Source organism: Heteronotia binoei, chromosome 11 (assembly GCF_032191835.1).
Source record: "Heteronotia binoei isolate CCM8104 ecotype False Entrance Well chromosome 11, APGP_CSIRO_Hbin_v1, whole genome shotgun sequence".
In the NCBI taxonomy this organism is placed as follows: domain Eukaryota; kingdom Metazoa; phylum Chordata; class Lepidosauria; order Squamata; family Gekkonidae; genus Heteronotia; species Heteronotia binoei.
Genome location: NC_083233.1, coordinates 56,809,513 through 56,837,126, shown reverse-complemented (window position 1 = coordinate 56,837,126; position 27,614 = coordinate 56,809,513). Strand labels below are relative to the sequence as shown.

The 27,614-nt window shown below is 44.7% G+C and overlaps 1 protein-coding gene across 1 annotated transcript in view; it reads left to right on the top strand.

Annotated features, from left to right (window-relative positions):
* Positions 1-26,681, top strand: part of SLC8B1 (solute carrier family 8 member B1) — a 42,702-nt gene extending 16,021 nt beyond the window's left edge. The window contains exons 3-16 of the mRNA XM_060249846.1: positions 428-580; positions 8,620-8,672; positions 10,339-10,395; positions 11,738-11,844; positions 12,471-12,638; positions 13,455-13,562; positions 13,944-14,000; positions 14,830-14,960; positions 16,834-16,975; positions 17,963-18,084; positions 19,156-19,309; positions 19,934-20,014; positions 22,346-22,410; positions 24,019-26,681. Of these exons, the coding sequence (XP_060105829.1) occupies positions 428-580; positions 8,620-8,672; positions 10,339-10,395; positions 11,738-11,844; positions 12,471-12,638; positions 13,455-13,562; positions 13,944-14,000; positions 14,830-14,960; positions 16,834-16,975; positions 17,963-18,084; positions 19,156-19,309; positions 19,934-20,014; positions 22,346-22,410; positions 24,019-24,219 (1,599 nt within the window). The 3' untranslated portion in view covers positions 24,220-26,681. The remainder of the gene's footprint in view (positions 1-427; positions 581-8,619; positions 8,673-10,338; positions 10,396-11,737; positions 11,845-12,470; positions 12,639-13,454; positions 13,563-13,943; positions 14,001-14,829; positions 14,961-16,833; positions 16,976-17,962; positions 18,085-19,155; positions 19,310-19,933; positions 20,015-22,345; positions 22,411-24,018) is intronic.
* The last annotated feature ends 933 nt before the right edge of the window (positions 26,682-27,614 follow it).

Here is a 27,614-nt window from a genome sequence, read left to right as displayed (position 1 = left end):
TTGCTTGTCTTTGAGGTGCTACTGGACTCTTGCTTTATTCTATTGTTACAGACAGACTAACATGGCTCCCCATTTTGTTCAGTTCTATTATTCTCTTCCCTAATTCCCTAGTTCTGGTAAAGCACTAGAGAGGTTTCAAACTGAGTGTGTATGAGAGACAGAGAGAGCCTCAGTATCTTTTAAATTCTTGGGAGAAAAGTAGCTATGGAGGAGACCAAGGAGACAAATGGCTGAAGGGGAAAGAGTCTAACAACCCCATTTTTTCCACAAAGAGAATGGCATCAAAGTGATCACCTTAAAAAAAAAGAAAAGGAAAAAGAAAGAGTGAGTTCAGTCGGTGGCTTCCTGGCCACCCGATTTAGGCTCTGTCATTGATGTGCAGTCGACCAGTTTGGTGTGTCTGACAATTTTTCCTTTTGCCTTTCAGTGCAGGGAGGTGAGGCAGCAGAACGTCTCCAAACGCTGCTCCTTTATTCAGAACAACCCAGACTGCCAGATGGATGGTGGGTTTCTCAACTACCTCAACGGAGTCTTCTGCGTCTTCCCAGCAGATCTACTACCTCTTGCAGTCACCCTCTATGTAAGGATTGAAATAGTGGTGCTTGGGGTGGGTGGGATACCCTCAGTGTTCCCTTCTGGTTAGTTTGCAGGGTCTGAAATGTTTGGCGATCTCTTATGGTGAGACCAAAGTGAATGAGTGATGATTGGGTTGTCCAAAGTCAACACTTGGACCCTCGTTACCAAAGCTTTTAGGCCAAACCAGACATGATTCTGGAAGTTCTAACAATGAAGAGCCCAGTATTTTTAATTTTTCTTTAATAACATGGCATTTTGTACCAGGAAACTCTGAAAGTCTTCAAGCATCCTTCCCTGATCTGAATCAGGGCCAAGTGCATCTTTTATTTAAGGCGGGGGGAAAGGGGGAGGGGGAAACTCTATGGCAGAGCTGTAGCTCAGTTTTTCATGCAGATGCTCTGTCACTGAGCTACACTGAGCATGTTAAATTCTGTCATCTTGAGTTAAAACAGAACAGGTAATATGTGAAAGGCTCTCAAGGTGTGCTACTAGCAAGGTTGCCGACTCTGGGTTGGGAGTAGGGTTGGCTCTGCCACTTCACAAACTAGGCAACTGCCTAGGGTGCCAGCCTTCTGGGGGTGCTGAATTGGGCACCACCCCATGTGACTTGGTGATGTTATCAATGTGTGGGGGGTGCCAGAAATTAGCTTTGCCTAGTGTGCCAGACAGTCTAGGGCTGGCCCTGGTTGGGAGATTTTGGAGGAGGGGCCTGAGGAGGGGTTTGGTGAGGGACCTCAGTGGGGGTATAAGGCCATAGAGTTCACACTCCAAAGCTGCCATTTTCTCCAGGGGAACTGATCTCTGTAGTTGGGAGATGAGTTCTAATTCTGGGAGATTAACTGTGATTAATTTTTGTTCCACTTTCAAATAAACACACAGTCATGTCTCTCTCTCTCTTTTTTTCTTGAGCCGGGGAAGCGTTAGAATAAGACCTGTTAGCTTTTGGTTACTGTGAAGTACTGTGTGACATCAGTATAATGAAGTGAAGGAAAGGGAAGGAAGGATGGATGGATGAATGTTGCTAGGTGCAAATGTTGCAGGCCAAAATATGCTAGCACAAGAACAAAGAAACAATAACAAGGAGAAACTTTAAATACTATATTGTCTTTAAATTTTTAAAAATATAATTATGCAAAAGTCTTCATAAAGCTTTGGATTTGACATTTAAACCCAAACTCAATGTATTTTTCTCCTAGTGCATTGTTCTATTTTAAGCATTTGTTGTTATTGAGACACACAATCAACAGTACTTTAAAAATGATATTTACAAGTTGAATTTAACATGCTAAATTAGATTGTGCTCTATAGCATTGGGGTGGGGGCAGATTCTGGAGAATTTTCCAGTGTAAGGCAGTTTTGTGTTTTACTGAACTCCCAGCGTCATGTCGGACTTGGGCCTTGATTTAATCCTTTGCAGATTTTTCAACTGTGCTTTCCTTCAGAAGGTTTACCAGTAGAATGCTTGCCGTCTCTTAATTTTTTGCCATTATTAATTTTTGTCACCTAGGAAAGCTCCTTGTGCAACTTAACAAAGTGAAGAAGTGTTCATGATTGGTTAAAATTAGTATTCTTTCATTAGCTTTTGTAAAATGGCCAGGAAAGCCATTCCTTCTTGTAAGGTTTTGTAAGAGTTTGCAAATTAGTACATATATATACAGTAGCAGCAGCTGCTGAGCTGTAACAACTCAGTGTATATAGATTTACAGACTGGCTGTTTGTTCTCATGGCAGTAGATCATCAAAAGGAGGTGGTGGAATCTTATTTCAATGGGGTTTCATGGTTGAATTAATCAAAGTTTGACCATTCTGGGCAAAGAGAGAAAGCTGTGGAAGAATCCAGTGTTTTTTCTACTCTTTCCTTTCCAAGTTCCCCTCCACAAGGGAAAAAAGGATAATCTTCTTACTACCCCATTAGAGCCTAATCCAGCTGTCTTTGAACCAGCTGTCTTTGAACATGCGCCCCCTTGTCCAGATTGCCCGGAGGTATGGGCTGGGTTGCCACCAGTATGCTGATGACACCCAGCTCTATCTATTCATGGACGGCCGGCCTGACTGTGTCCCAGAAAACCTGGACCGGGCATTACAAGCCGTGGCTAGATGGCTCAGGCTGAGTAAGCTGAAACTAAATCCAGAGAAGACAGAGGTCCTTTGCTTGGGTCGCCGTGGTCTGGGGAGGGAAATTCCCCTTCCAGCTCTCGACGGTGTGCCACTGACAATGGCGCACAGGGTCAAGAGCTTGGGGGTACTACTTGAGCCTGCCTTAACTATGGAGGCCCAGGTAGCAGCCACTGCTAAGTCCGCATTTTTTCATCTTAGGCGGGCGAGGCAGTTGGCTCCCTTCCTGGAGCAGGACGATCTGGCAACAGCGATCCATGCAACGGTCACCTCAAGGCTGGATTACTGTAATGCCCTCTACATGGGGCTGCCCCTGTGCTGAACCTGGAAGTTGCAGCTAGTGCAGAATGCCGCCGCTCGGCTGTTATTAGGGCTCCCTAGACGGGAGCACATTCAGCCGGGTCTCCGGGGACTGCACTGGCTGCCAATAATATACCGAGTCCTGTACAAGGTGCTGGTTATTACCTTTAAAGCCCTATATGGCCTAGGACCTGCCTACCTTAGGGGCCGTCTCTTCCCATATGTTCCCCAGAGAGTACTGCGATCTGGCTCTCAAAATCTCCTTGTAATCCCCGAGCCAAAGGATGCCCGGTTGAAGTCAACCAGAGACAGGGCCTTTTCAATCACAGCCCCTTTCTGGTGGAACCGGAAGAGGTCAGGGCCCTGCGGGATATTGGACAGTTCCGCAGGGCCTGTAAGACAGTCCTCTTCCGGTTGGCCTATAACTGACCGGTACCGAAATACTGAAAGAAGTCTATAGATAGCACTCTGTTGGATTGATTATTGATTTTAATGTTTTAATTATGTATATTGCTATTGTATTTTAAAATTTGAATTTTACTGTTAGAACCTTTATGTTGTGAGCCGCCCTGAGCTCGCTTTGGTGGGGTAGGGCGGGATATGAATCAAATCAAATCAAATAAATAAATAAATAAATAAGAACCTCTGCAACCCTATTTTTACTGCAGATCAAGTTGCCCACTCCAAATGGGGAAATACCTGGAGATTGAAGGTGGAGCCTGAGGAGAGCGGGATTTGTGGAGGAGAGGGACTTCAATGGGGTATAATGCAAACCTTGCAGGGTGGCCATTTTCTCCAGACGCACTGAACTTGGTTGCCTAAAGATCCCTTTTAATAGCAGGAATGCTCCAGTTGCCACCTGGAGTTGGCAGCCCTAACTGTAGATGTTAGTCTCCTGGGTGACCACAAACTATCACAGGTGGGAGATGTGGAGAAGGGAGATTCTTGTGCTTTTACTAGTTGAATTGAAGAGGGAATTTTGACAAGTGCAGCTTCTCATAAGTGGGGAGAAAAGCTGCATGTGCTGAATTTCTGTTTTCTACCACAGGACAGTCTGTTTGTGTTCTATATAATTTATAGTAAGACAATTTGTACACTGTAGCGACTGTACTGTGAATCAGGAAGCCCCCAATTCACAATTCTGAATGGCACTAGGCAAACCAGTATCAGATTGATAATATTGTATCAATGGTACTGTTGTAATAAAGGTTGCAGCAAGGTAGCATGCTTGAAGTACTTTGAATAAGTGCTTTTAAAGTGTTATCTCATTTTTATTGTACTTGAATTCCCACCCCCCACCCCCGGTGTATGTTAACGTTTTATACAATAATGTTGATTAAGAAACCACTGTAAGGCATAGCCAGTTTTTGTGCAAGTGATACAAAGTCTGCACTCTAAGTAGAACCCTGCTGGATCTGACCAGTGATTTATTAACCCAACATCCTGTTTCACAGAGCAGCCAACAAAAGCTGAGGTTTTCCTGATATTGCTTCCTAGTACTGATATTTGATGGTTTGCTGCCTCTAAATGTGGTGTTTTCTTTTAGTTAGTAGTAGCCATTGACAGGGAACCCAAGTGTGTAGACCTTTTTGTGTGTGTCATTGTTCATTGTTGCTACACAATAATATGTATCTGCAGGCTTTTCTAGTATCTTTCCTCAAGGCAGCACTTACCTATGCAGCACAGGGAATATCATGCTTCCCTGCCACATGTCAGCGCTGAGGAAAACATGATTTCATCCTTGTCAATGAGTACTTCCATTACACAGGTTGGATGCTGTGTGTTAACGTGGCTGTAGGCACCTTGTGGACACCTGTGAGGTGGTGCCTGTGACCTCATTTGTGATGATTGTCTTAAATATTCCCTACTTCATGAAGCTCCTTTGAGGTGATATTTTAGAAATTTAGAAAAAGGGAAAGGGTGGAAGAGTAAGGAAGTAAGTTTATACCACTCATTCACTGAAGTGCTTCTGTAGTGCCTGAGAAAGAAAATGAAGGTTTTTATACCCCACTTTTTTCTACCTTAACTCTCAAAGCAGCTTACAATCACATTCCCTTACAACAGGTGCCTTGTGAGGTAAGGTGGGGTGGAGAGAGATCTGTGAGAATTGTGAGTGGATCAAGGCCATCCGCCAGGCTTCATGTGGAGGAGTGAGGAATCAATCCCGATTCTCCAGATTAGAATCTGCCACTCTTAACCACTACAATGGCAGTGTACAGCTGGTCTTTTTAAAATATTGTTCTCCATTCCCCTTTTTCATTCTTTACTATGTGCTTCCCTTTTCATAGCAGAACACCCACCTCTAATTTTTGTTTCAAGAACAAAACCAAAAGTACTACAATCTAGATTCTGCCCACACTGCTGTCCTTAAATACCACAAAGTTATCCTCCCCACAAACATGCTAGGATTGTTCTCTCTGACTTCCCTTACGTAGGGGCAGGGTAAGGTGCAGCCGATGAAACTTTGGGATTCCTCAGACAAAACACTCTTGGTGGGTCCTCTCTTACATATCACTGTTTCTCCTACATTTTTTCCGGCAAGAGAGATGGAGAGTATGTGTTTTAATGGTGAGGGCAGGTAGAGCAGGGGATTGTGGGGTACCCATCTGGGGTTTCAGAATCTTCTGAACACTGTTGGTGTTTAGTTCTGTACACAGCAGCTGGGGCCTGTGTATCTTGCCAGTGTTGCAGAAAGGGCTTTTTCATCTGCAAAGCTTAGTTACAGTCTTCTACTTTGGATTCACTGGATTTAGATAGGTGTAACTCTGCTTATCCTTGACCTGGATAAGCTCAGGCTAGCTCAGTCACATCAGACGCTAAGAAGGATCAGACCTGGTTAGTACTTGGATGGGAGACCACTATGGAAGTCCAGAGTCACTTCACAGAGGCATGCAGTGACAAACCACATCTGAACATGTCTTTGACATTGGGTTGCTATAAGTTATAATAATATAATAATAATAATTTTTTATTTCTATCCCGCCCTCCCTGCCGAAGCAGGCTCAGGGCGGCTCACAGCATAAAACACACATTACATCAGTTGCAATTATAAAACACGGTTAAAACAATTACAAAATATTAAAATTCACATAATAATATGGCGTTATAACAGATTTCAATAAATTTCAGCAGTAAAAACATTTCAAGAGTAAAAGCATTTCTAGCAGCATATCTAGTTTTGTCACAGTTTTCCACTAATTTTCGCTAGTTGAAGGCCATCCTGAAAAGGTGGGTCTTACAGGCCCTACGGAATCCCTCTAAACATCGTATGGCCCTCACCTCCTCAGGAAGTTGGTTCCACAGTAGTGGAGCAGTAATAGAGAAGGCCCGATCCCGGGTGGCTTTCAGTCTGGCCTCCCTTGGCCCAGGGATATTCAGCTGGTTTTTCCCAGATGACCTCAGTGCCCTCTGGGGCTCATATGGGGAGAGACGGTCCCTTAGGTAGGTAGGTCCCCGGCCATATAGGGCTTTAAAGGTAATAACCAGCACCTTGTAGCGAACTCGGTATGCCACTGGCAACCAGTGCAGTCCGCGCAGCCCTGGCTGTATGTGCTCCCACCTTGGGAGCCCCAACAACAGCCTAGCCGCCGCGTTCTGCACCAGCTGCAGCCGCCGAATTCGGCACAAGGGCAGCCCCATGTAGAGGGCGTTGCAGTAGTCCAGTCTCGAGGTGACCGTAGCATGGATCACTGTTGCTAGGTCACGGCGCTCCAGGAAGGGGGCCAACTGCCTCGCCCGACGAAGATGAAAGAACGCGGACTTGGCAGCGGCCGCTATCTGTGCCTCCATTGATAATGAAGGCTCCAGAAGAACCCCCAAGCTCTTGACCCTGTGTGCCGCTTTAAGCTGCACACCGTCAAGGACTGGCAAGGGGATTTCCCCTCCCAAGGCACCGCGACCCAAGCACAGGACCTCTGTCTTCGTTGGATTCAACTTCAGCCCACTCAGTCTGAGCCAGCCTGCCACGGCTTGCAATGCTAGGTCCAGGCTTTCTGGGACGGAGCCAGGCCGGCCATCCATTAGCAGGTAGAGTTGGGTGTCATCAGCATATTGATGGCACCCAAGTCCAAACCTCCGGGCAATCTGGGCAAGGGGGCGCATATAGATGTTAAATAACATCGGGGAGAGAACTGCCCCTTGTGGGACCCCACATACTAGTGGGTGCCTCCGGGACCGTTCCCCCCCAATGGCCACCCTTTGTCCCCGTCCTTCGAGGAAGGAGGAAAGCCACTGTAAGGCCAATCCCCCAATCCCCGTGTCGGCGAGGCGGCAGGCCAGTAACTGATGATCAACCGTATCAAATGCGGCCGACAGATCTAACAATATCAGCACCGCCACGCCGCCTCGATCCAGATGCCGCTGGAGGTCATCCACCAAGGCGACCAGCACTGTCTCCGTCCCATAACCCGGACGGAAGCCGGACTGGTGAGGGTCTAAGGTCTAAGTTGGCCGCGTCTTGACAACAAAACAAAAACAAAAACTCTGCTTATGATGCATGCTAAGCAGTTTCTTCCTTAGGAGAAAGGAGCACTTTAGGGGCAGGGCTAGGACAAGGCATGGCCCAAGATGAGCCCTGTGCAGGGAATTGGCTTAGGGTCTTGTTTTTCTAGATGAGGCACAGCCTTGTCTGATGGGGAAGTCATGTTACTATGACTAAGGATGTTTCCTGGTTAATGGCAGAAGCAGTGATCCGGGTAGTGCAGCAAATTGGCTACTTCAGCATTGATGCCTGAGGCAATACTGCCTTTGTCCCCTTTTGTTCACTTGATGTTCACTATGCTAGAATCCAGCCTGGAACTGGAAGCAATCCAGCTTTACCCATAATGAACCTGTGAAGCTGCCTTGGGTTAGCCCAGGAGTCCTCAAAGTGGTGCCCGTGGGTGCCGTGGTGCCCACTGGCACTTTTTTCTGGCACCCACCAAGTGTTTCTAGAAAGTGAACAGGGTGAGGTGGGGCTTTTACCCAGCAGTGCTTTTGACTGAGCATTGGAGATTGGAATGGCTGTGCAGATCTTTTAAAATGTTGCTTTGGCAGCAGTTGCCACCACAGCATAAGGATCTTCACAGTGTGACTGAAGGTAAGCTGAAGCGGCCATTTTGTGGTTGCACCCAGCATGTCGGAATTCCAAAGGTGCCCACAAGCTCAAAAAGGTTGGTGTAGCCTGTTTAGCTTATCATTGTCTGTTCCTATTAGCAGCAGCACTCCAAGACTTTGGGTAGCAGGCTTTCCTCTGCCCCCAGCTCAGCTTTCTAATCTTCTATAAGCGGAGACGCTTCAACTGGAACCCAGAGCCTAGTGTCCCACCAAGGATCCTTGGCCTTAGGATGCCCAGGTGTTCCAGCAGTGAGCCCAAGGGATTGTGTGTGCAGCAGAACACTCTAATCAAATATATGCACTCTATTGATTCTTCTATCTCTCCTCCACCCTTCCAAGAATTCTGGGTTAGACAGACCTCACTTCCTAGTAAGTAGGCTGAGCATTGTGGTCTTGCTTTTAAATGGCTGATTTTCAAAGGATGTGTGAATTCTTTGGAATGTTTATTTTGAGCCATAGGTGGAATGGGACAGGGATATCTTCCAGGGAAGGGGATGTATCCTGACCCTTCAGACTTGCCTTTGCTGTCTTGCAGGTTCTGTGGCTCTTCTACCTGTTTCTTATCCTTGGTGTCACAGCTGAGAAATTGTAAGTAACACCTCTGGGGTCTCAGTTCTAGATTCAGATGTAGTTCTCCAAGTTTTATTGTCTCCTCATGTAATAACTCAATATTCTGATTTATTTAATTTTAATTTTTAAATTTAATTTTAGATTTATATTCCACGCTATCCTGCAAGTGGGCTCAAGGCAGCTTACAACAAAAATTTAACACAACTACAGATTAAAATATAAAAACATCATAAAAGCATTCAGTATAAAAGTCTGAGGACAGTACAACTTGTCAACAAAAAGGCATTCGAAGGCATGGCCACACAGCAACATATAGGCCAATATCTGGCAGCATAGTACAATCACAGTGATGGTAAAAATATTGGGGAAACCTGCTGGATCACTTAAAAGCCTGGTGGAAGAGCTCTGTCTTGCAGGCCTGCGAAACTTTGATAAATCCCATAGGGGAAGTAATATTCTCAGTTGCTAATGTGATTGATGAAGATCTGCCTATCTACGCGACCGCCTTTCTCCACATGTTCCCCAGCGAGCACTGCATTCAGGGACACAAAATCTACTGTCCATCCCTGGACCAAAGGAGGCCAGGTTATGCTCCACAAGGGCTAGGGCCTTCTCGGTGGCAGCACCAGGAATGTGGAATGGCCTCCCGGAAGCTAAAAGGGCCCTGCAGGATCTTTCTACCTTCCGCAGGGCCTGTAAGACAGAACTGTTCTGACAGGCATTTAACATCTGACCCAGGAGACTGCCACCCCACATCTCTAAAGAGCTGTGATTACTGTATGATCACCATCACCACCAGGAAAAGAATCTGCCTCTACTGAAGACAGCACCATAGAATGTTTTTAGAATGTTTTAATTGTAATGATATTTTATTGGTTTTTAAACTGATATCTGAATTGACTGTTAGCCGCCCTAAGTCCGCTTGTGGAGAGGGCGTGATAGAAATTTAATGTAAATAAATAAAAATAAATAAAGATGTATTTTTAAAATTTAAACTGGATATATGTAGTGGGTAGAATTCACCATTTATTATGTGGCTCTTACATTAAGCAAGTTTGGCTGCTCCTGCCTTACACCATATCAATCCATTGGTCCATCTGTTTGTTCTGACTGGCAGTGGTTCTCCAAGAGCTTTCCAAGCACACAAGGTGCTTTTAACTGGAGATACCAGAAACTGAACCTTGGATCTGTTACCATTGACCTCTCTGAGTCATGGCATTTGAGATACCATAGTGGGGAACTACTGTAAAAAGTTGCCCCAAAGACAGAGTGCAGCTTTAGGTCCATCCTAGGGACGAACCTGAGTATATATCCCATTTCCTCCCATAAGAGTGAATGGCTGTCATGTATGCCACTGGGAAGAGAAGAAGTTCCACAATTGTGTACTAGGAGCTTGTGATCAGGGTGCACACTCACACATTGTGCCTCATCCTTTAAAAGTCCTGTGAAACATATGGCTTTCCTCCACATGCAATCCAGCCTGTCATAGTACCGGGCATTTTGTTTTTATTTAACAACCAGCTCCCATTATTTGTTTTGTCACACCCAAGCAGGGTCAGACTAATAGAGAAAATTGAAATTGGAGTGAGGGTTTCAGGAAAGCAGGGAGATGGAATGGACTTTGGGAGGTGTGGGGTGGAGGAGAGACAAGGCATTGAAGACGTGCTCTGTTTTCTTTTGACAGCTTCTGCCCCAATTTATCTGCAATCTCCATCAAGTTGAAGCTGGCCCACAATGTAGCAGTATCCTTTTATAACTAATTTATTGTGTGGTCCTCCAGCGTAGGTTTAGAATGGGTGTGGGGGTCCATTAGTCTCTAGTGCATATCTCTGGAGGTGACCTAAAATTAAGAGTGCTGGGTGCAATCTCGACAGTTCCTTCTTTGCTGAGGATCAGCAATCCTGTTTGCATGTGTGTTGGCATGGGGGTGATGACTTTGGGACTGTGCTTGTAAAATCAGAAGCCCACCTGGAAGGATAAGGTTGATGCCGGATGGACTGCCCTAAGTGGTGGGATAGCCAGCAGATGGCTGCTTGATGACCCTAGTCTGTGCACAGGAACAGATGGAAGGAGACGGCCCTTCAGCCTTCAACTTGCAATTTAGCCTTCAGCGTGCAAAACCAAAGTCCAAATGTTAATATACACTTTGCTGGCAGCTGATTTTCAAAAGAGGAGATGTATTTTGATAGGAACTAGGGCTCAAGGATCCACAGTTTTCACTCCAGCTACTCTTGCGTGAGCTCATGCTCTATCCCACTGTGAACTACAGCAGATGTGGGGAGGCTCAGAAAAATCTAAGTGGCAGTCATGACCACATCAATCTGCAGTACATGTGTAGACCCAGCCTTGCTTTGTATTGGGCATAATGCACTTTGCATGTTCTCACAGACATTCTCTCTTATGTGTTTCCCGTGTTTTGGGACTGAATGTTGGTTCTGAGGCTGGCTCCTAGCTCATATAAAATTCTTGGACTTCTCATGATGTCTAAAAACTGTGTTAAAAAGATACAGATCCTGTGCCAAGGAAAGCCAGCCTCTGCAATCTAAATAAATCATTCAGATACATGTGTTGAATAATTTATTTTGCGTTCGATAGCCATAGGCAAGAGGCTGAAGCTAATGCATAATAGAGGCCTCTTCTCCTTGCCCCCCACCCCTGCTGGTTTCTGAGATTTCTCCAGGCCTGCATGTTTTCAAGATGCAACTTTGGCCAAAAGGGAATATCATTGTATAGGAAATGAAAGTTCTGGGTGGGTGAATACTGTACCAGACCCTGACTATGCACTCCTGTAGTGTGATCTGTGGATCCTAAAGATGTAGGTGTATGAGAGAACCTAGAAAAGGTGAATAGGGACACTTTTGCTGAGTGTTGTGAAGAGATTCTGAAAGGCTGGTGTGGACAGGTAGCACAAAACAGGCTTCCTGTTCTTCTCATTTCCTTTAGCATGGATAGCTGCTGTCAGTGGTTCAGTCCTTTCATAGGCCTGGTTACATGCCTCTGATAGTTCTGGTTACATGTAAGTCTGCCCTGGTGGACCCCCAGGGGACAAGTTATAGTGTGGTCTTCCTTAGCATTTCCCTCCATGGTGTCACCTTTTTAGCCTTTGGGAACGGTGCACCAGACGTCTTCAGTGCTGTGGTGGCATTCTCCGACCCACGGACAGCTGGCCTAGCCATCGGAGCCCTCTTTGGTATGGACAGCCAACCTGCTGTGACTTCTGTTTGTTTGTCTTATCTGTGTTCTCTGCTCTGCCCTTCCTCCAGGGAGTTCAAGGTGGTGTATGTGATTCATTTTATCCTCAGAATAACCCTGTGACCTAAGTAAAGCAGAGAGAGATTGACAGGCCAAACATGGCTGTCCCCAGTCCTGATCCAGCTCTCTTAACCGCACTGGTTCTGCTAGCACCATCCTGACTTCTGTTGCCTGCTTTGGTGGGAGTCTGTTTCATCACTGTCTTCTAGGAAATTAGTTCTCTCTCTCCCCCCCCCCCCCACCTCACAAGGTTGTTGGTTTGTTGGGGGAGAGACATGTATGCCATGCTGAATTCCTTAGATGAAGGGCAAGATAAAGACAGATGGGTGATTTTTTACTAATTTTTATATCCATCCATCCATCTATTCTTCCTTCCATCCTTCTGTCTTTCCTTCTATCCATATAAAATGACCTTTTATGTGTGTCTGGTTCAAGCTTCTCTCCTTTTTATTGTTCTGCCTGACTACCCATGTTTTACCAAAATGCTTGCTGGTGGGATGGAGGGAAGGTGAGAGTTGGTTGTTTTGTGATTTTAACTTTTTATTCTCTTCCCCCCCCTACCAGGTGCTGGCATCTTTGTCACCACCATAGTGGCTGGAGGTATAGCCATAGTGAGACCTTTCACTGCAGCCTCTAGGCCATTCCTCAGGGATGCCATCTTCTATATGGTGGCTGTGTTTCTGACGTTTGTGGCTCTCTACTTTGAGAAGGTCACCCTGGCAGAAGCCCTGAGTAAGTAAGCTAAGAAAAGCTCTGCTCGGTTCCATCTTGTCCAGCAGCCATTCAGAAACTCCCAGGAAGTGCAACAGCAAAACATAAAGGCCTTGGTCGATACTCAGATATACTGCTTCTGTACATGGAAGTTTCATTTAGCTACCATGGATAATAGTTGTTGCTAGACTTTTTCAGGAATCCTTTTAAAAATAGATCTGAGCCAGGGAACAATAGACTGTGGAAAAACGAGAACCACTTGGTGCAGTAATTAGCAGAATCACATGTTATAACTGTTCCTGGATTGTGACACTTCAGGCAATTGGTGGAGGAACAGGATGTTGGAATATTTCTCCATGTTTAAAAAAGAAAAACCTCCTAGCACATAGAAACCCAGCATGTTTAGAAGGATATCCCTTCTACACCTCTCACTCCCAGCAGGAAGGCAGCATCAGATGCAGAAGTCCATAAATCATTGAAATAATTTGAATAAGAAAAGAAACCAGCTAACAGGATGTATCTTTTTTTACTATTAGCTTCCCCTTTTAAATCTCGTGGAAGTTCACGAGTGGCTGACAGCAGCTCATCCCTTTTTAGCGTGGGTGCAGGAGATGAGTATGAAACTGTTAGCCCTCCCTGCTTGAAAACTTCTGGTGACATGCATTCCTACAAACAAAGAAAGCAGGGAGAGGGGAAATGATTCAAAAAATTTTAATACATTTCCTTTGTGACTTTTATTTGCGTGTGAGCTAGAGACAAAGAGAGGTAGCTTTGATGGGGAGGAGGAGAGGGAGGCATGTTCTGTTGTGAAATGATCTTTCTTCCCCACTCTGGCAGGTTATATTGGGCTCTACATCTTCTACGTCTTGACAGTAGTGGTCAGTACGTGGCTGCACAAAAGACAGCGCCGAGAGAACCTGGTCTCTTCTGCTCCTACAGAGCCAGGTGAGGGTGCATCTCTAACATGTTCATGTGTTCATAACCCATTCAGGCTGGAGGGCTGCTTCTGTCCTCAGTTCTCCCCCTCAGATCCTTCCTAGTGAATGAGGTGGCTGAATTTGAAGAGCCAGAACAGCTGGGCCAGTTCAGATTGGGACTTACCCCTCATGTTAAAAGATCCCTACAAATAGAAAACCCTCACAGCAAACCAAGAGAGGAAGTGGAGCCTTTCCTTCCTGTTAAACTTGTTTTCTACTTGGAATTTTAAAAAATGTGAAGAATCACAGAAAGCTGGACTCCACCATCTGCACTCCAAAGGGGAGCAGTCTATTGTTTTGCCTCCTTCTCCCACTTTGTGACAGGGTTTTACTCTTTGTCTTTCTGCAGAACTTCCAAGAGACTCTGAAGATGGGGACTCCTCAAGTTTCAGTGGAGGAGAATACAGTAAGACCACATTTCTTCACAAAACCCCAAATGGCCTGTTCAAAGGAACTGTGCAGAGCTTATTATTCAATTTCAGAGGGGCTTTATTACTGCTGACCTTTACAAAAGCACGTGCATTTTGTAGCACAGTGATTTAGCAGTCAAAAGTTAAAACCAAAACATGGACAAATAAAATCACTGTCGCTGCCAAGATAGAAACTAAATGGGATAAAGTGACAACTTAATGCCAAACGAAAAAGATTAATGGCATCGTTAAACACAACAATCAGTAAGGCAATAGCTAAAGTACGAGCTGGGGAAATCTTTGGGAAGGGGAGGATTTGGAAATCTCACTCAGTGTTCAGATTCTCCAAAACATACTGTTGGAAAATGCAGCAAGATGCAACACTGGTAATATGCAGATTTAGTTATGGGTTGATATGAGGCAGGCGGTACATTTTCTAGTCCTGCAAATTTTTTTCTTGCTGATAGTCTTCATACTAGATGAAGAAGATGATATTGGATTTATATCCCGCCCTCCACTCCGAAGAGTCTCAGAGCGGCTCACAATCTCCTTTACCTTCCTCCCCCACAACAGACACCCTGTGAGGTGGGTGGGGCTGGAGAGGGCTCTCACAGCAGCTGCCCTTTCAAGGACAACCTCTGCCAGAGCTCTGGCTGACCCAAGGCCATTCCAGCAGGTGCAAGTGGAGGAGTGGGGAATCAAACCCGGTTCTCCCAGATAAGAGTCCGCACACTTAACCACTACACCAAACTGAGACATCCCTTATCCTTTCTGCTTGCCTGGAGGATCCAGGAAGCTCAGATGAATCTGCATTTCTCCTCTCAGGGGAAGAATACCAGCCTTTGCTGCCCTCAGAGGAGAGTACGTTCCAAATCCTGACACATTCCATGAACCCCCTGGATTACAGGAAGTGGAGGAGGAAACCCTGCTACTGGCGTGTCCTCAAGGCCTTCAAGGTAATGGCTTTTGCAGCCTTTGATCCCCTGCCCTGTACCATCCCCTTTCATCCCCTGCCCTGTACCATCTGCCCTAGAGGTTGCTAAGCTGCTAGATTCTTGCATGCCCTAAAAACCTACCATGATCTGGCTGGCAGAGCTACAATAATACCAAGCATTTATTTAGAATTTTTTAAATAAAAGATTTATTTTTAAATTAATCATTTATTTGGAGGAGTTTTTATGGGTTTGGAATTGCAAGGGCTGAGGAAAGTTTGAGGGAATCAGGTGGGGATATGTGTGTGTTGATTATTTAGAAATAATTCCATTGGCTGACAAGTGTGTACTAAAACTAATGCAATGCCAATTAACTTTGTACCAGAGATCCTTTAACTGTAGATGTCAGGGACTGAAACTGGGACTTTCTGCCCATCCCCGTACTTCATGGTTTCCATACATAGCCATTACGCTAAACCAGCTTATATGAGTAGCTGGCTTGGGTAGTGGAAACGGCACCCCTATCATTGTACCCTATAGTCCTATGAGGAAAGGACAGCAACAGTCTCTTTGTTAGTCTCTCAGCTGTTCATGAATTTTCTTCTGTGACTGGCTCCAGTTCCATTACTGAGAAGATAAAGTTGCCAGCCTGTACAATGGGGGGTGGGAGGAAGGATAGGATCTGCAATGATGGGTGTAGAGTCAGCTTTGCCACAAAAAGGCACTGCGTTGGTTGTCTCTGCATATGGGCCACTGGGTAACTCACACAATGACTGCAGCTGTCTCACTGTGGTCTGTCTGTAAAAGTTTCATCACTGGAAGTTTGACTTCAACATGTCTCCTTCCCACACACATTCTTCTAAGGGAGGTAGCCCTTAAGGAGATGGATAGTTCTTGTCTGAGGAGATTATTGCCACATAGGTGTCAGAAGCTCAATTTCACACATCTGGTTTGAGGTGTTTAAAGTCTGAAGGAAGTGTCAGACCACTTCATTTTTCTTGATGAAGGGAATAATTCTGGTGAAATAGCCCTTGTGTCACAGTTTTCAATACTGTTCCTCCACAAGGTAATATTTTGGATTCTCCCCCCCCCCCCCCCAGGAGTGGAGATGCTCCTCACAGGTGTTGAAAAAGAGAACGCTGAGTCACTGATGTGCAGACATGATTGCCTCAGATACAGAGTTTGGGTGGACTGGTTAACAGTCAACCATTTCCTGAAATGATTAACTTTTTTCCCATTGTTGGCTTCTGCTGTCAGCTGATGGAGAGACGATCTCCTGGCCAGGTTCTCTGGTTGTGAGGAGCAGGTGGTTGTTTGAGAACAGCAGTCATTAATCCACTCTTAATACAGTTGCAGCCTTGGAAATTTCCCATAAAATGTTGGGCTACATGGATAGGCAGAATGTAGAAAAACAGGTACAAGATGAAAAATCTTTATTAAGTTCTTGTGGTTCCACAAGAATTTAATAAATATTTTTTCACCTTTGAAAAATTAATAAAACTTTTTTTAAAGCATTTTTTCACCTTGCACCCGTTTTTCTACATTCCATCAGCTTGCTGGTGCAGCCATTCTTGTTTTCTTCACTGTTGGGTAACATAGATGCCAGGAAACACAAGATTAAAATGTAATAAATGCTACATAAAATATGCTGCTATGCAATTAGGGTTGCATCTTCCTAGAGACACCCTTGCAAAGACTGGGTTGGGAGTTGGTTTTATGCATTTGTTCTATATATTGTGACATCTGATTTCCTTTTAATGTGTTGGAAGTTCTTGAACCCTAATTCTTGAAGGTATTGGACACTGAGGTACCTTGCCACTGGATTATCCTGCACAAACTTTCAAGATGGCCACCTTCCCCTGTGTCCCATGGATAACTCTCACCCTTGTCCCCTCAGTTGCCAGTGGAGGTGCTGCTGCTGCTGACAGTCCCTATCGTGGACCCTGACAGGGAGGACCAAAACTGGAAGCGACCTCTGAACTGCCTGCACTTGGTCACTGCCCCCCTTGTCTGTGTTCTCACGCTGAAGTCTGGAGAATGTGAGTACTTGTGTTTTGTGCCAGGGCAGCCCCTCCTGACCATGTGCATGTAAGAACATAAGAGAAGCCATGTTGGATCAGGCTTAATAGCCCATCCAACATTCTGTGTCACACAGTGGCCAAAAAAACCAGGCGCCATCAGGAAGTCCATCAGTGGGGCCAGTACACTAGCAGCCCTGCCGCTGTTGCCCCCCCCCCACCCCCCCAAGCACCAAGAATACAGAGCATCACCGCCCCAGACAGAGAGTTCCAACAATACACTGTGGCTAATAGCCACTGTGAAGAGCCCCGTGGCGCAGAATGGTAAAGCTGCAGTACCTTGCTTTATTATCCCTCTTCCCAAAAGAAGCAAGCTGTTCCTGGAGATCTGGGTGTTTCCAAACAGCTTGTAGATACAACATTCCTCTTTTGTTTTGTCATGTGTATTGGCTCTTCTTAAGCCCTGTCACCAAAATATCTGCTGGATCATCCATAGGTCTATCTTGTCCAGCATGACATTAGCACCACATTGTTTTAATTGTGTAAATCATTTTAATTGTTTAAGTGTTGAACTGATTAATTGTTTTAAATGTTTAATTAATATTTGATTGAATTGTTTTACTGTGATTGCTTTTACTGTTGTGAGCCGTCCTGAGCCTGCTATGGCAGAGAGGGCGGGATATAAATCTAATAAATAAAATAAAATAAATAAATCCTATTTTCTACAGTGGCCGCCCCAGATAATTTGGCAGGCTGACAAGCAAGAGCACAGAGGCTGAAGCCTCCCGCTTGTTCCTCCTCCCCAGCAACCGGAACTTATGGATGCACTGCATCTGAACATGGAGGGTCCATTAAGCCATCACAGTTAGTAACTGTTGATGGGCCTGTTGTGTTGCAAATTTGCCTTTTTAAAGCTTTATAAGAGGTCTTGTTTTCTCTTAATGCAGTCAGTTCCACCTTCCCTGATGGAGAGCCACATTTTTATCTCTTTCTCTGTGTCTCTTGCAGATGGCTTTTACAAGATCCAGGCTGTGTTCCCAGTATGGGGTGTGGTGATCCTATCAGGGGCCCTCTTGGCTGTGATTGTCTTCTGCACTACAAAGAATGAAGAACCACCCCGATATCACATTGTAAGCATGAAGCCTGCCCCTACGGCTTGATTCCCCTGACTGTCTGGCATCAGTGGGATGGTGTGTTTTAGGAATCCTTCATCCTCCAATGCACAGTACCTGTCCTGTGAAACTTAAAATGCTTCAACATGAATAGTGGGTGCATTTAAGGCTCTGGCTGTGGGCAGCTTATCTCTGGTTTACCCTGCATTTCACTGACTTTAGGGACATAAAAATAGCTTATTACAGAATAAACACGTCTAACAATAAAATATAAAGACTTAAAAGCCACAGGTCCCCAGTATACCCTTGAAGCAAATGATGAACTGAGAGGTTGTCATGGGCTGGTGATGTTTCTGCCAGCACGATAGTGAGCCATGGGCTAAGAGTCTAGGTTCAAGGTGGTGGGCTTCAAATTTCTGCAAAAAGAGGTGGGGCAGTACTTAGGCTGAGTCTTACTAAGGTAATTCAGATGATCCCAATTTCCTACCCTCTTCATGCTTAACTTTATCTCTGTGTACCAACTAATAGTTCCTGCCTTTCCTCCTCCCAGCCAATAGAGGAAACAGCATCCAAAGAAACGGATTTTTTTTGAGCAGGAACACAGTTCCAACTGGCTTGACACCAGGGGGTTTGGCCTGATATGTAAATGAGTTCCTGCTGGGCTTCTACCAAAAAAAGCCCTGCAAAGGAAGATATGTATAGATGAATAACGAAAGGAGACAGGTAGCCAAGGGCTGTACAGTTCTCTGTCTTTTGCTGCCTGGCTCTGAGACAGCCTTCAGGATTCTCATCTTGTGAAATGAAAAAGCTCCAACCCCAAACATAACAGTTCCTGTTCTGGAGACTGGCTCACAGAAGTGCTGAAGTTATTTGAAAAGATAAACGGTTTAATTAGTAGCAGTAAATTTGTGTAGGAGGCAAGGAGGGAGAGAAGACATAGCTCAATGATAGAATGTGTGTATTTATGTATGTAGGGATTCTGTGCTTAATCCCAGGTATCTCTAGTAAAAAGGGTGGTGCAGGGAAAGGACTTTGCTAATTCCTTGCTAAGATTTCTTTCTCTGCCTTGTCTGTTTTCTTTTGCAATAGATATTTGCTTTCCTGGGTTTTCTGGCCAGTGCCATGTGGATCAATGCTGCTGCCACAGAAGTGGTGAACATCTTGAGGACTTTGGGTGTGATCTTCCGTCTGAGCAACACTGTCCTTGGGCTGACACTGCTGGCTTGGGGAAACAGCATAGGAGGTAAATATTATGGGGATAGCAGTGTAGGTAACCCACAAACTCTCCATCCCAATATGGGGATGGTACTACTGATGTTCATTTTATGGATATTGTGATGGTTACAAGATAATGGGTTGAGACTAAGGAACTGGGATCACTTCCTATTTCTAATGGGAAATAGACCTGGTGTCCAAAGGGTTCATGAACCAGATGGATCTCATTTTCCCCAAGCAGCTTCTGGCAGCCATGAAAGTTGCTCCTTAGGAATAAAGCAAGTTGAAGGGGTAGTGTGCTGCCACGAGAAGGGAAGATTAGTAGAAATAGTCCTCCCACACAGTCTGTGTCTTAATAGGTCAAGAAGAGGGTGACTTCTGCCAGTTCCCCTTTGAACTGCAGTCCATCCTGTTGCTAGAGTCCCTTGGCCCTCAAGAGCAGCTTTTCAGAGTGCTGCAGAGAGAAAGAGGAAGAGATTCACTTGCTGCACTTGTTCGTGGGATCTAGTGCTTTGTATGTGAAGTGCTTTGAATGTCAGCAAAGAACTGCCAAGTATTATATCACCTTTCCCTTTATACTGTATAAAATCTGTTATCAGGTACTTTGTAGTAGTGGTACTACTAATTTTTTCCCCTTCCTCTTTTTTTGCAGACACTTTCTCAGACCTCACCATGGCTCGGCAGGGATATCCACGCATGGCCTTTTCTGCTTGCTTTGGAGGCATTATTTTCAGTATCCTTCAGTGATTTGGGGTAAGCTGGAGCGTACAAAGGGGCTTTTTCAGCTACATCCATGTGTGCTCAAAAGGACATTTCTCCACCCTGAACATATAAAAAATGCTGTCACCCAAACAGTAGGTTATATGAGGAACTGAGAAAATCTGCACATATTTTCATATGAATTATAAAACATGGTTCTCTATCAAAAAACATTTTTTGTTTTTAAGATTATGTGTATACTGATGCACATGAATATTGTAGGAACCATCGTAGTAGTATTCTCTTGTGTATTGGAGAGAAGAGAGGATGCCTCATCTGAGGCAGTGCTTGGTATCTGAGTTCTTAGAAGTACATTAAAGATAAATCTTTTTTAAAAATCTGCTGATTAATGGGAAGCATGTTCTTAATCAAAAGAATAGTAATTGAAACCGATTAGTTCAGTAAATGTTGCAACCTTAAAGGGGGAAAAATCAACATATGATTTACATTTCATTTCATTTCATTGTATGCATATTTGTATCCCACTTATTTTTGGAGAGCAAATTTCCCATTTTTTTTCTCTTTGCATCATTTTTACATAACTGGTGTGAAAACAGGCAGCAATTTTAAGATTGACTACTAGTATCTGGTGTTTGGAGGTAGACTTGTGTGAGTGTGTATTACCTTTTTGCTATTGTGAATTTGTCTCATCCCCTTTTAAAGTTGCTTGGTTCTGCTTGTGGGCTTTCTGCTGGGGCTGAATCTTGATCCAACAAGAGACTCTCTGTTTCAGCTACCACACTTCACAGGGACTGATCTAACCTTATCTTTCTTTTTTTGAGAAAGTTACTACCTTGCTGGATCAGTGGAATGCTGTCGACATTTATCTTGATTTCAGTAAGGCTTTTGATAAGGTTCCACATACTATTCTTGTTGACAAGTTGGTAAAAGTGGCTTGGATCCTGTTACTGTTAGGTGAATCTGTAACTGTTGACAGATTGCTCCCAAAGAGTGCTTGTGAATTGTTCCTCATCCTCTTGGGGAGGAGTGTGATAAGTGGAGTGCTTCAAGGATCTGTCCTGGAACCTTGTTCAACATCTTTATAAATGATTTGGATGAAGGAACAGAGGGAATGCTTATTAAATTTGCAGATGATACTAAATTGGGAGGGGTTGCAAATACGGTAGAAGACTGAGATAGGATACAGGATGATCTTGACATGCTGGAAAACTGGGCTAAAAAATAAAATGAATTTTAACAGGGATAAATGTAAAGTTCTACATTTAGGCAGAAAAAATCCAATGTATCATTATAGGATGGGGGAGACTTGTCTTGGCTCTAAGTTGTATGTGTGAAAGGGATCTAGGGGTCTTAGGGGACCATATGCTGAACATGAATCAGCAATGTGATGCGGTGACTAAAAAAGGCAAATGCAATTTTGGGCTGTATCAACAGAAGCATAGTGTCCAGATCATGTGAAGTGATGGTTTTGCTTTACTCTACTCTGGTTAGACCTGGAGTATTGTGTGCAGTTTTGGGCACCACATTTTTAAGGATATAGACAAGCTGGAATGTGTCCAAAGGAGGGCAATGAAGATGGTGAGAGGTCTGGAGACCAAATCATATGAGGAAAGATTGAAGGAGCTGGGTATGTTCAGCCTGGATAGGAGATGATTGAGAGGAGATATGATCACCATCTTCAAGTACTTGAAGGGCTGTCATATAGAGGATGGTGCAATTGTCGTTATCTAGCATACCCTCCACCACCACTTCATTCGGCCCCAAAAGGTTGGGCCAGAACCAACAAGTTGAAATTAAATCAAAAGTGTTTCCGGCTAAACATTAGGAAGAACTTGGTTTTTCAGTGGAACAGGCTTCTTCAGGAGGTGATGGGCTTTCCTTCCTTGGAGGTTTTTAAACAGAGACTAGATGGTCATCTGACAGCAATGCTGATTCTGTTAATTAGGCAGATCATGAGAAGGAGGGCAGGAAGGGTTGCATCAGTGCTTAGTTCTCATGGCCCTTTCTTACACTCTCAGGGTAAAGCTGATTGTCACTTTGGAATTGGTTAGCAATTTTTCTCCAGGACACTTTGGCAAGGGAACCTGGAGGTTTTTGCCATCTTCTGGGCATGTAGTAGGGGTCACTGGGAATGTATGTGTGTGAGGAGGAGGTATTTGTGAAGTTCCTGACCTGTGCAGGGGTTTGGACTAAATGACCCTGGAGGTCCCTTCAAACTCTATGATTTTATGATCTGTTCTTTCACTGGGTTTGGCGGGGCCTTGCCCTTGAGGGCCTCATTAATTTCTGCCCTCCAACTTCATTCTTTTTCTGGCCAAGTTATGTTTCCTGAGCTTACCTGCAGATATGCTTGTTGGAGTTGGACTTGGTTGCCTGCTGCAGATGACAAACACCAAACTGGTAGTGAAGGTAAATGCAATTCTTGTTATCCAGCATACCCCGCCCCCCACTTTAGCTTCTGTAGAAGGGATGGGAAAGTAGAGGAAGAGGCTCTGGGAAATAGGGTTGCCTTGTCTCCTGTGGCCACCAGCAGGGCAGGGCATTGAGGTAGGGTTGCCAGCTTAGGCTGGGAAATTCCTGGAGATTTGAGTATGGAGCCTGATGACAGGGGCTTCAGTAGGGTACAATGCCATAGCAGCCACTCTTGAAAGCATCTGTTTTTCTCCAGGGGAATTGATCTCTGTAGACTGGAGATGAGCTGTAATTCCAGGAGATCCTCAGGCCCCACCTGGAAGTTGGCATCTGGCTTTCCTCACCTAGCTCTGCAGCATTGCTGGAAGTGCTGATCCTTGGACAGGTTTCAGATCAGATGCTGGAGGATGAGTATAGGGCAGCACCCTCACTATTTACCCATTTGCCCGTTCAAGCTTAATTTCTGGAAGCACTCAGACCCAGCATTTGTCTTTTGTTTTGTTTTTAATCCCAAGACCATAGTCCTAGAATATCTGAAATAACTATTGCCCCTGAGAAAGTGCCACAGAGTTAATAGAGTCCCTGCACTAAAGGGATTAGGGGAGGAGGTGCTGACTTAAAATATAGCCTGGAGAGGAGGCAGCTGGGAGGTGATATGATCACCATTTTCAAGTGCTTGAAGAACTGTCATATAGAGGACAGTGCAGAATAGTTTTCTGTTGCCCCAGAAGGTAGGACCAGAACCAACGGGCTGAAATTACATCAAAAGAGTTTCCGGCTCAACATTAGGAAGAACTTCCTGACAGCCAGAGCGGCTGCTCTGTGAACAGGCTTCCTCGGGAGGTGGTGGGCTCTCCTTCCCTGGAGGTTTTTGAACAGAGGCTAGATGGCCATCTGACAGCAATGTGGATCTTGTGTATTTAGGGGAGGTATTTGTGAATTTCCTGCATTGTGCAGGGGGTTGGACTAGATGACTCTGGAGGCCCCTTCCAACTCTATGATTCTGTTTTGTGCATGTTTTAAGAGAATGGAAATTCTCAGGGCCCTGTTTGTCTGCATACAAGAGTAACTTTTGTGACGGGAGCATTCAGTCTGTCGCTGACCCAGTGAAGTGAGCTCTCTCCCACAAAAGCTGATCCTGAAGACTCAGTGCTCCTCTTTGCTTTAGTCCAGGAAAAGCACCCTCTTTCTAGAGCTTAAGCACCGGCCCACACAGAAGTCAGTTGGCGCTTCACATGCCCGGCTGGCAGACTTGAGCCCCTGCACATGTTATTCCAGAAATGTTTAAACACCTCCAGGAATCAGGTTGAGAAGACAAGCATCCCTGGAAAAGACAGTCATACTAGGCAAAGCTGAAGGCAGCGGGAAAAGAGGAAGGCCCAACATGAGATAGTTAGACTCCATTAAGGAAGTCACGGCCCTCAGTTTGCAAGCCCTAAGCAAGGTTGTTAACTGTAGGATGTTTTAGAGGTCATTAGATCTTAAGGTCATCCTAAGTCAGAAGTGACTGGATGGCACTTAATGCACAAAGATACACACACACAGAGGAAGTTTGTGAAAGGAGGCAGTGCTGATTTATTCCCCCCCCCCCATCTCTCTTTACAGCTGGACTCAGATGGCCTCCTGGTGTGGATCTTGGCTGGAGCTCTGGGCCTCAGCCTGGTGTTCTCATTCCTCGCGGTGCCTGCCCAGTGCTTCCACTTGAGCCGAGGATATGGCTATTGCCTCATTGTCTACTACTTGGTGTTCTTGACAGTTGCACTGCTGACAGAGTTCAGGGTTATCCGGCTGTCCACCATCTCCTAAGGAAATCTCTTGCCCCGAATCTTGTTTGTGTTGCCTTGTGACAATGGAGGAAGGATGACAAGCCCCCTCTTGACCGGGAAGTCTACTGGACAGTGCCTTGAAACAGAAAGCAGCCTGTGCTGTTGACAGACATGGAACAGGCCTGCTGCTAACCAGAACTGATTGTTACTACTGAGGGAAGGAGACCAGTTTGACTCTCAAAAAAGATAGGCCACCATAAAGTCATTGTGGGACGAAGGCAATGACCATCCTAGCTGCTTTGTTGTGGCTTTTATAACCCAGGGCTAAGTGGGTGAAATTATGCCCCAAAGCCCTTAGGAAGTTGTCAAGCCCTGATCAGTATTAACTTTCCTCCCCCCTATCAAAAGACATTATTTTAGATTTGGAATAGTGATGTGGAGTTACACTGGGGGGGGGGGGGGTGTTCCTTAAACCAAAAGATTGGGGGAGGGATTTACTAAATGTGGGTTTTAGATCCCTTTTTAACAAGCTGGAGAGAATTTTTTTCCCAGAGTGCTGAAAGTGGCAGTGTATGAACTCTTGTACTTTCAAAAATGTCTCTCTCCGAGTTGAACAAAACTAAAGAGAACTTTCAGTGCCTCTGCCTCCAGCTTCAATTTTATGTTTCTGGTTTCCCACAAAGCCCTGCTGAAGGCTACAGAAGCCAATTCTTAGAATTTGTTTTATTGTTTTTACTGAATTTGCTTCCTCCTTCTCTTCCCCACAAATTGCTTTTGAATAAGCAATTTTCAAAGCATTCAAATGCTCTCAGGGGAGTGGGTTGTTCCCACTACTTTCCAGCTTTTGAAAATTTCCGTTAAAAATGCTGTCGAGGTCAAGTTCAACAACTCCTCTTTGCTTTTAGTAACTGTCTCATCCAGAGCTGAGGGGTCTAGCTAGAGTGAGCTCTGCTGCATCAGACCGGAGGGCCAGCAGCATTGTGGTTCCTGCAGTGACCCACCAGATGCTGACAAAAAGCAGTGTTGGAAGGGAATAAATAGCCTCTGTTTCTGTTATCCCATAGCAACAGGGATTGAGAATCATACTGCCTGTGTCCATGGATGTTCCATTTAGTCATCACAGCTAGGAAGATGGTGTGCAGAAATTTGACACAGCCAGGACTGCTGTTTTTGTGCCTTACCAGAATCTTGTGCATCTGGACTTCCAAGTTCTCTGTCATGGTTGTTGCTCTCCAAAATAGTAAAACTGCAGAGCACAAGAGCTATGGCATCAGCGTCGTGCTTCTAAAACTTCAGTTTCAGAGGGTAGCCATGTTGGTCTGCAGTTGAATCTGGTAGCACCATAGAGACCAATATGATTTTCAGGGAAAGGCATAACTTGTCATTTATAAAGTTCTGGGATAGAGTTTAAGTAAGCACAGTCCCTTCTTTTGAGAAGTGCCAGATAGCTGTTGGCTGCTGATTTGCACAAGGGATGACGTTGTCATTGCGAAATGGGCATCTCCGAACTGAAAGCATGACAAAGTAGTTTTATTCCTTGGTCAGCATTTCCAGAGTGATCACAAGTTTTAGCCATCTGTATTGGGCAACTGAGAGACAGCCTCGCAAAAGTATCTTAGTTAACCTACGCAGACAGTGTGAGAGGATGAGGCAAGCTGAAAGGCTTTTACTTAGTCATTTTGCACCGTGATCAATTCTGTGGTTCTGTGGAACACATCCCAGCATGTTCCCCTCAGCTATGCAAACTAACCTAAAACTGTTGAATGCAGTTTGAGTTCAGTGGCACCTTTGAGACCAACAAAGTTTAATACCGGGGATAAGCTTTTGTGTGCCTGCACACTTCTTCTAATACACAGCTACACACTTGAATCTAACCTAAAGCTGTTGACTGTCCTCCTGCAGCTATCCTCATCCTGATCCTAAAATGCCTGGTACACGAGGATACAGTGTCATAGCAGCTTAGAACTGACCAGCTAGGGAAGCTAGATCTTTTGATGGAAAACTATAACTGGATATTGGCTTTGAACTACTGGTTTTGAAGCATTCCAAAGGCCTGTTTAGAAAATGGATGAGATTGACATGAAGACCCCAAAAAAGGAGATTGGATTTATACCTCACCTTTCATTACCTGAAGGAGTCTCAGAGTGGCATACAATCTCCTTTCCCTTCCTTTCCCCATAGGTAGGTGGGGCTGAGAGAACTCTCCAAGAACTATTCTTGAGCAGAACAGCTCTGAGAGTTATGACTGACCCAAGGTCACTCCAGCAGGTACATGAGAACCCCGTTCTCCCAGTTAAGAGTTTGTGCACTTAACCGCTATACCAAACTGGCTCTGATTTAGCATGATTGTAAAAAAAAAAAAAAAAAAAAAAAGCCCCTAGTAAGTTCAGCACAGTTGGTGTTGGGCAGGGATGCATAGAAAATTACTATGATGTCATCATTTCCAGACTATTGTGTATATTTCAGATGCTTTGGGAATAAAACAAAATTGCATAGCCTTTATTTACACTTCGTCTTATTGCATGCTGAAAACCTGTTCTGCTGTTTTAGAGTGGAAAAGCATTTTCCATATTGGCAGTTGGCCCAAACCTATAAAGGTACCTTCATCTACAATGGTCCAGTTGCTTTGCTTAGCCCATTAGGCATCTAATGAAGGATTCTGTTACAGGAAAAGGTACATTTGAATCCATTGGGCCTTGGTACCGAGCAATTGGTTGATCCTAAGAGCTGTGATTGTTTATTTGAGCCTTAGACAGCTTCCCTTTGTACTAGAGCCAGTTGAAAGATACCTCTGGGTGCAGCTTGTTTAAAACCTCTCTGTGAAATGCTGGGTCCCTTACATGAGTGGTTTCCATAACTGCATTTTGGGGAATCAGAGATCCCTCAATACTGAATGTACCCTAGCATCATTTGCAATAGGAGGCGGGCAGCAGTCCAATCCATGTTGGAAGAGTTCCCTAGAAAGTTGAAATCCTCTAGCCTAAGGCAGTATGTTATCAAATTCTGTGTCTCCAGGAAAACCATTTCTGCTTAGATGTGTTAGACAAGAACTCCTTTTGAGTCTGTTTACACAGGATGTTGAACAAGAATAGAACAAGAATGGTACAGTAGTTAAGAGTGTGGACTGGTGAGGTCTAGTTTAAAACCCTGCTTTGCCATGAAGTAGTGTTACCAAAGTATCTCAATCTTAGCCTATCTAGCTGACCTTTTGAAAGAAAGATGGAGGCAGAAAGAACCTCATAGGCCATCCTAAAATTCTTGCAGGAAAGCATGAAAGAGATGAGGTAAAAAAATTTGACTACTCCCAGTTTTGGGTGAACTGTTAAAGGTCCTAGACTTGTTAACTGGAAAAATCCCAATATTAGCGTCAAAACCAGAATAGGAAGGGCTTTGTTATTCTTTTTTGTTGTATGCAAATGAAGTAACTTGCTAGAG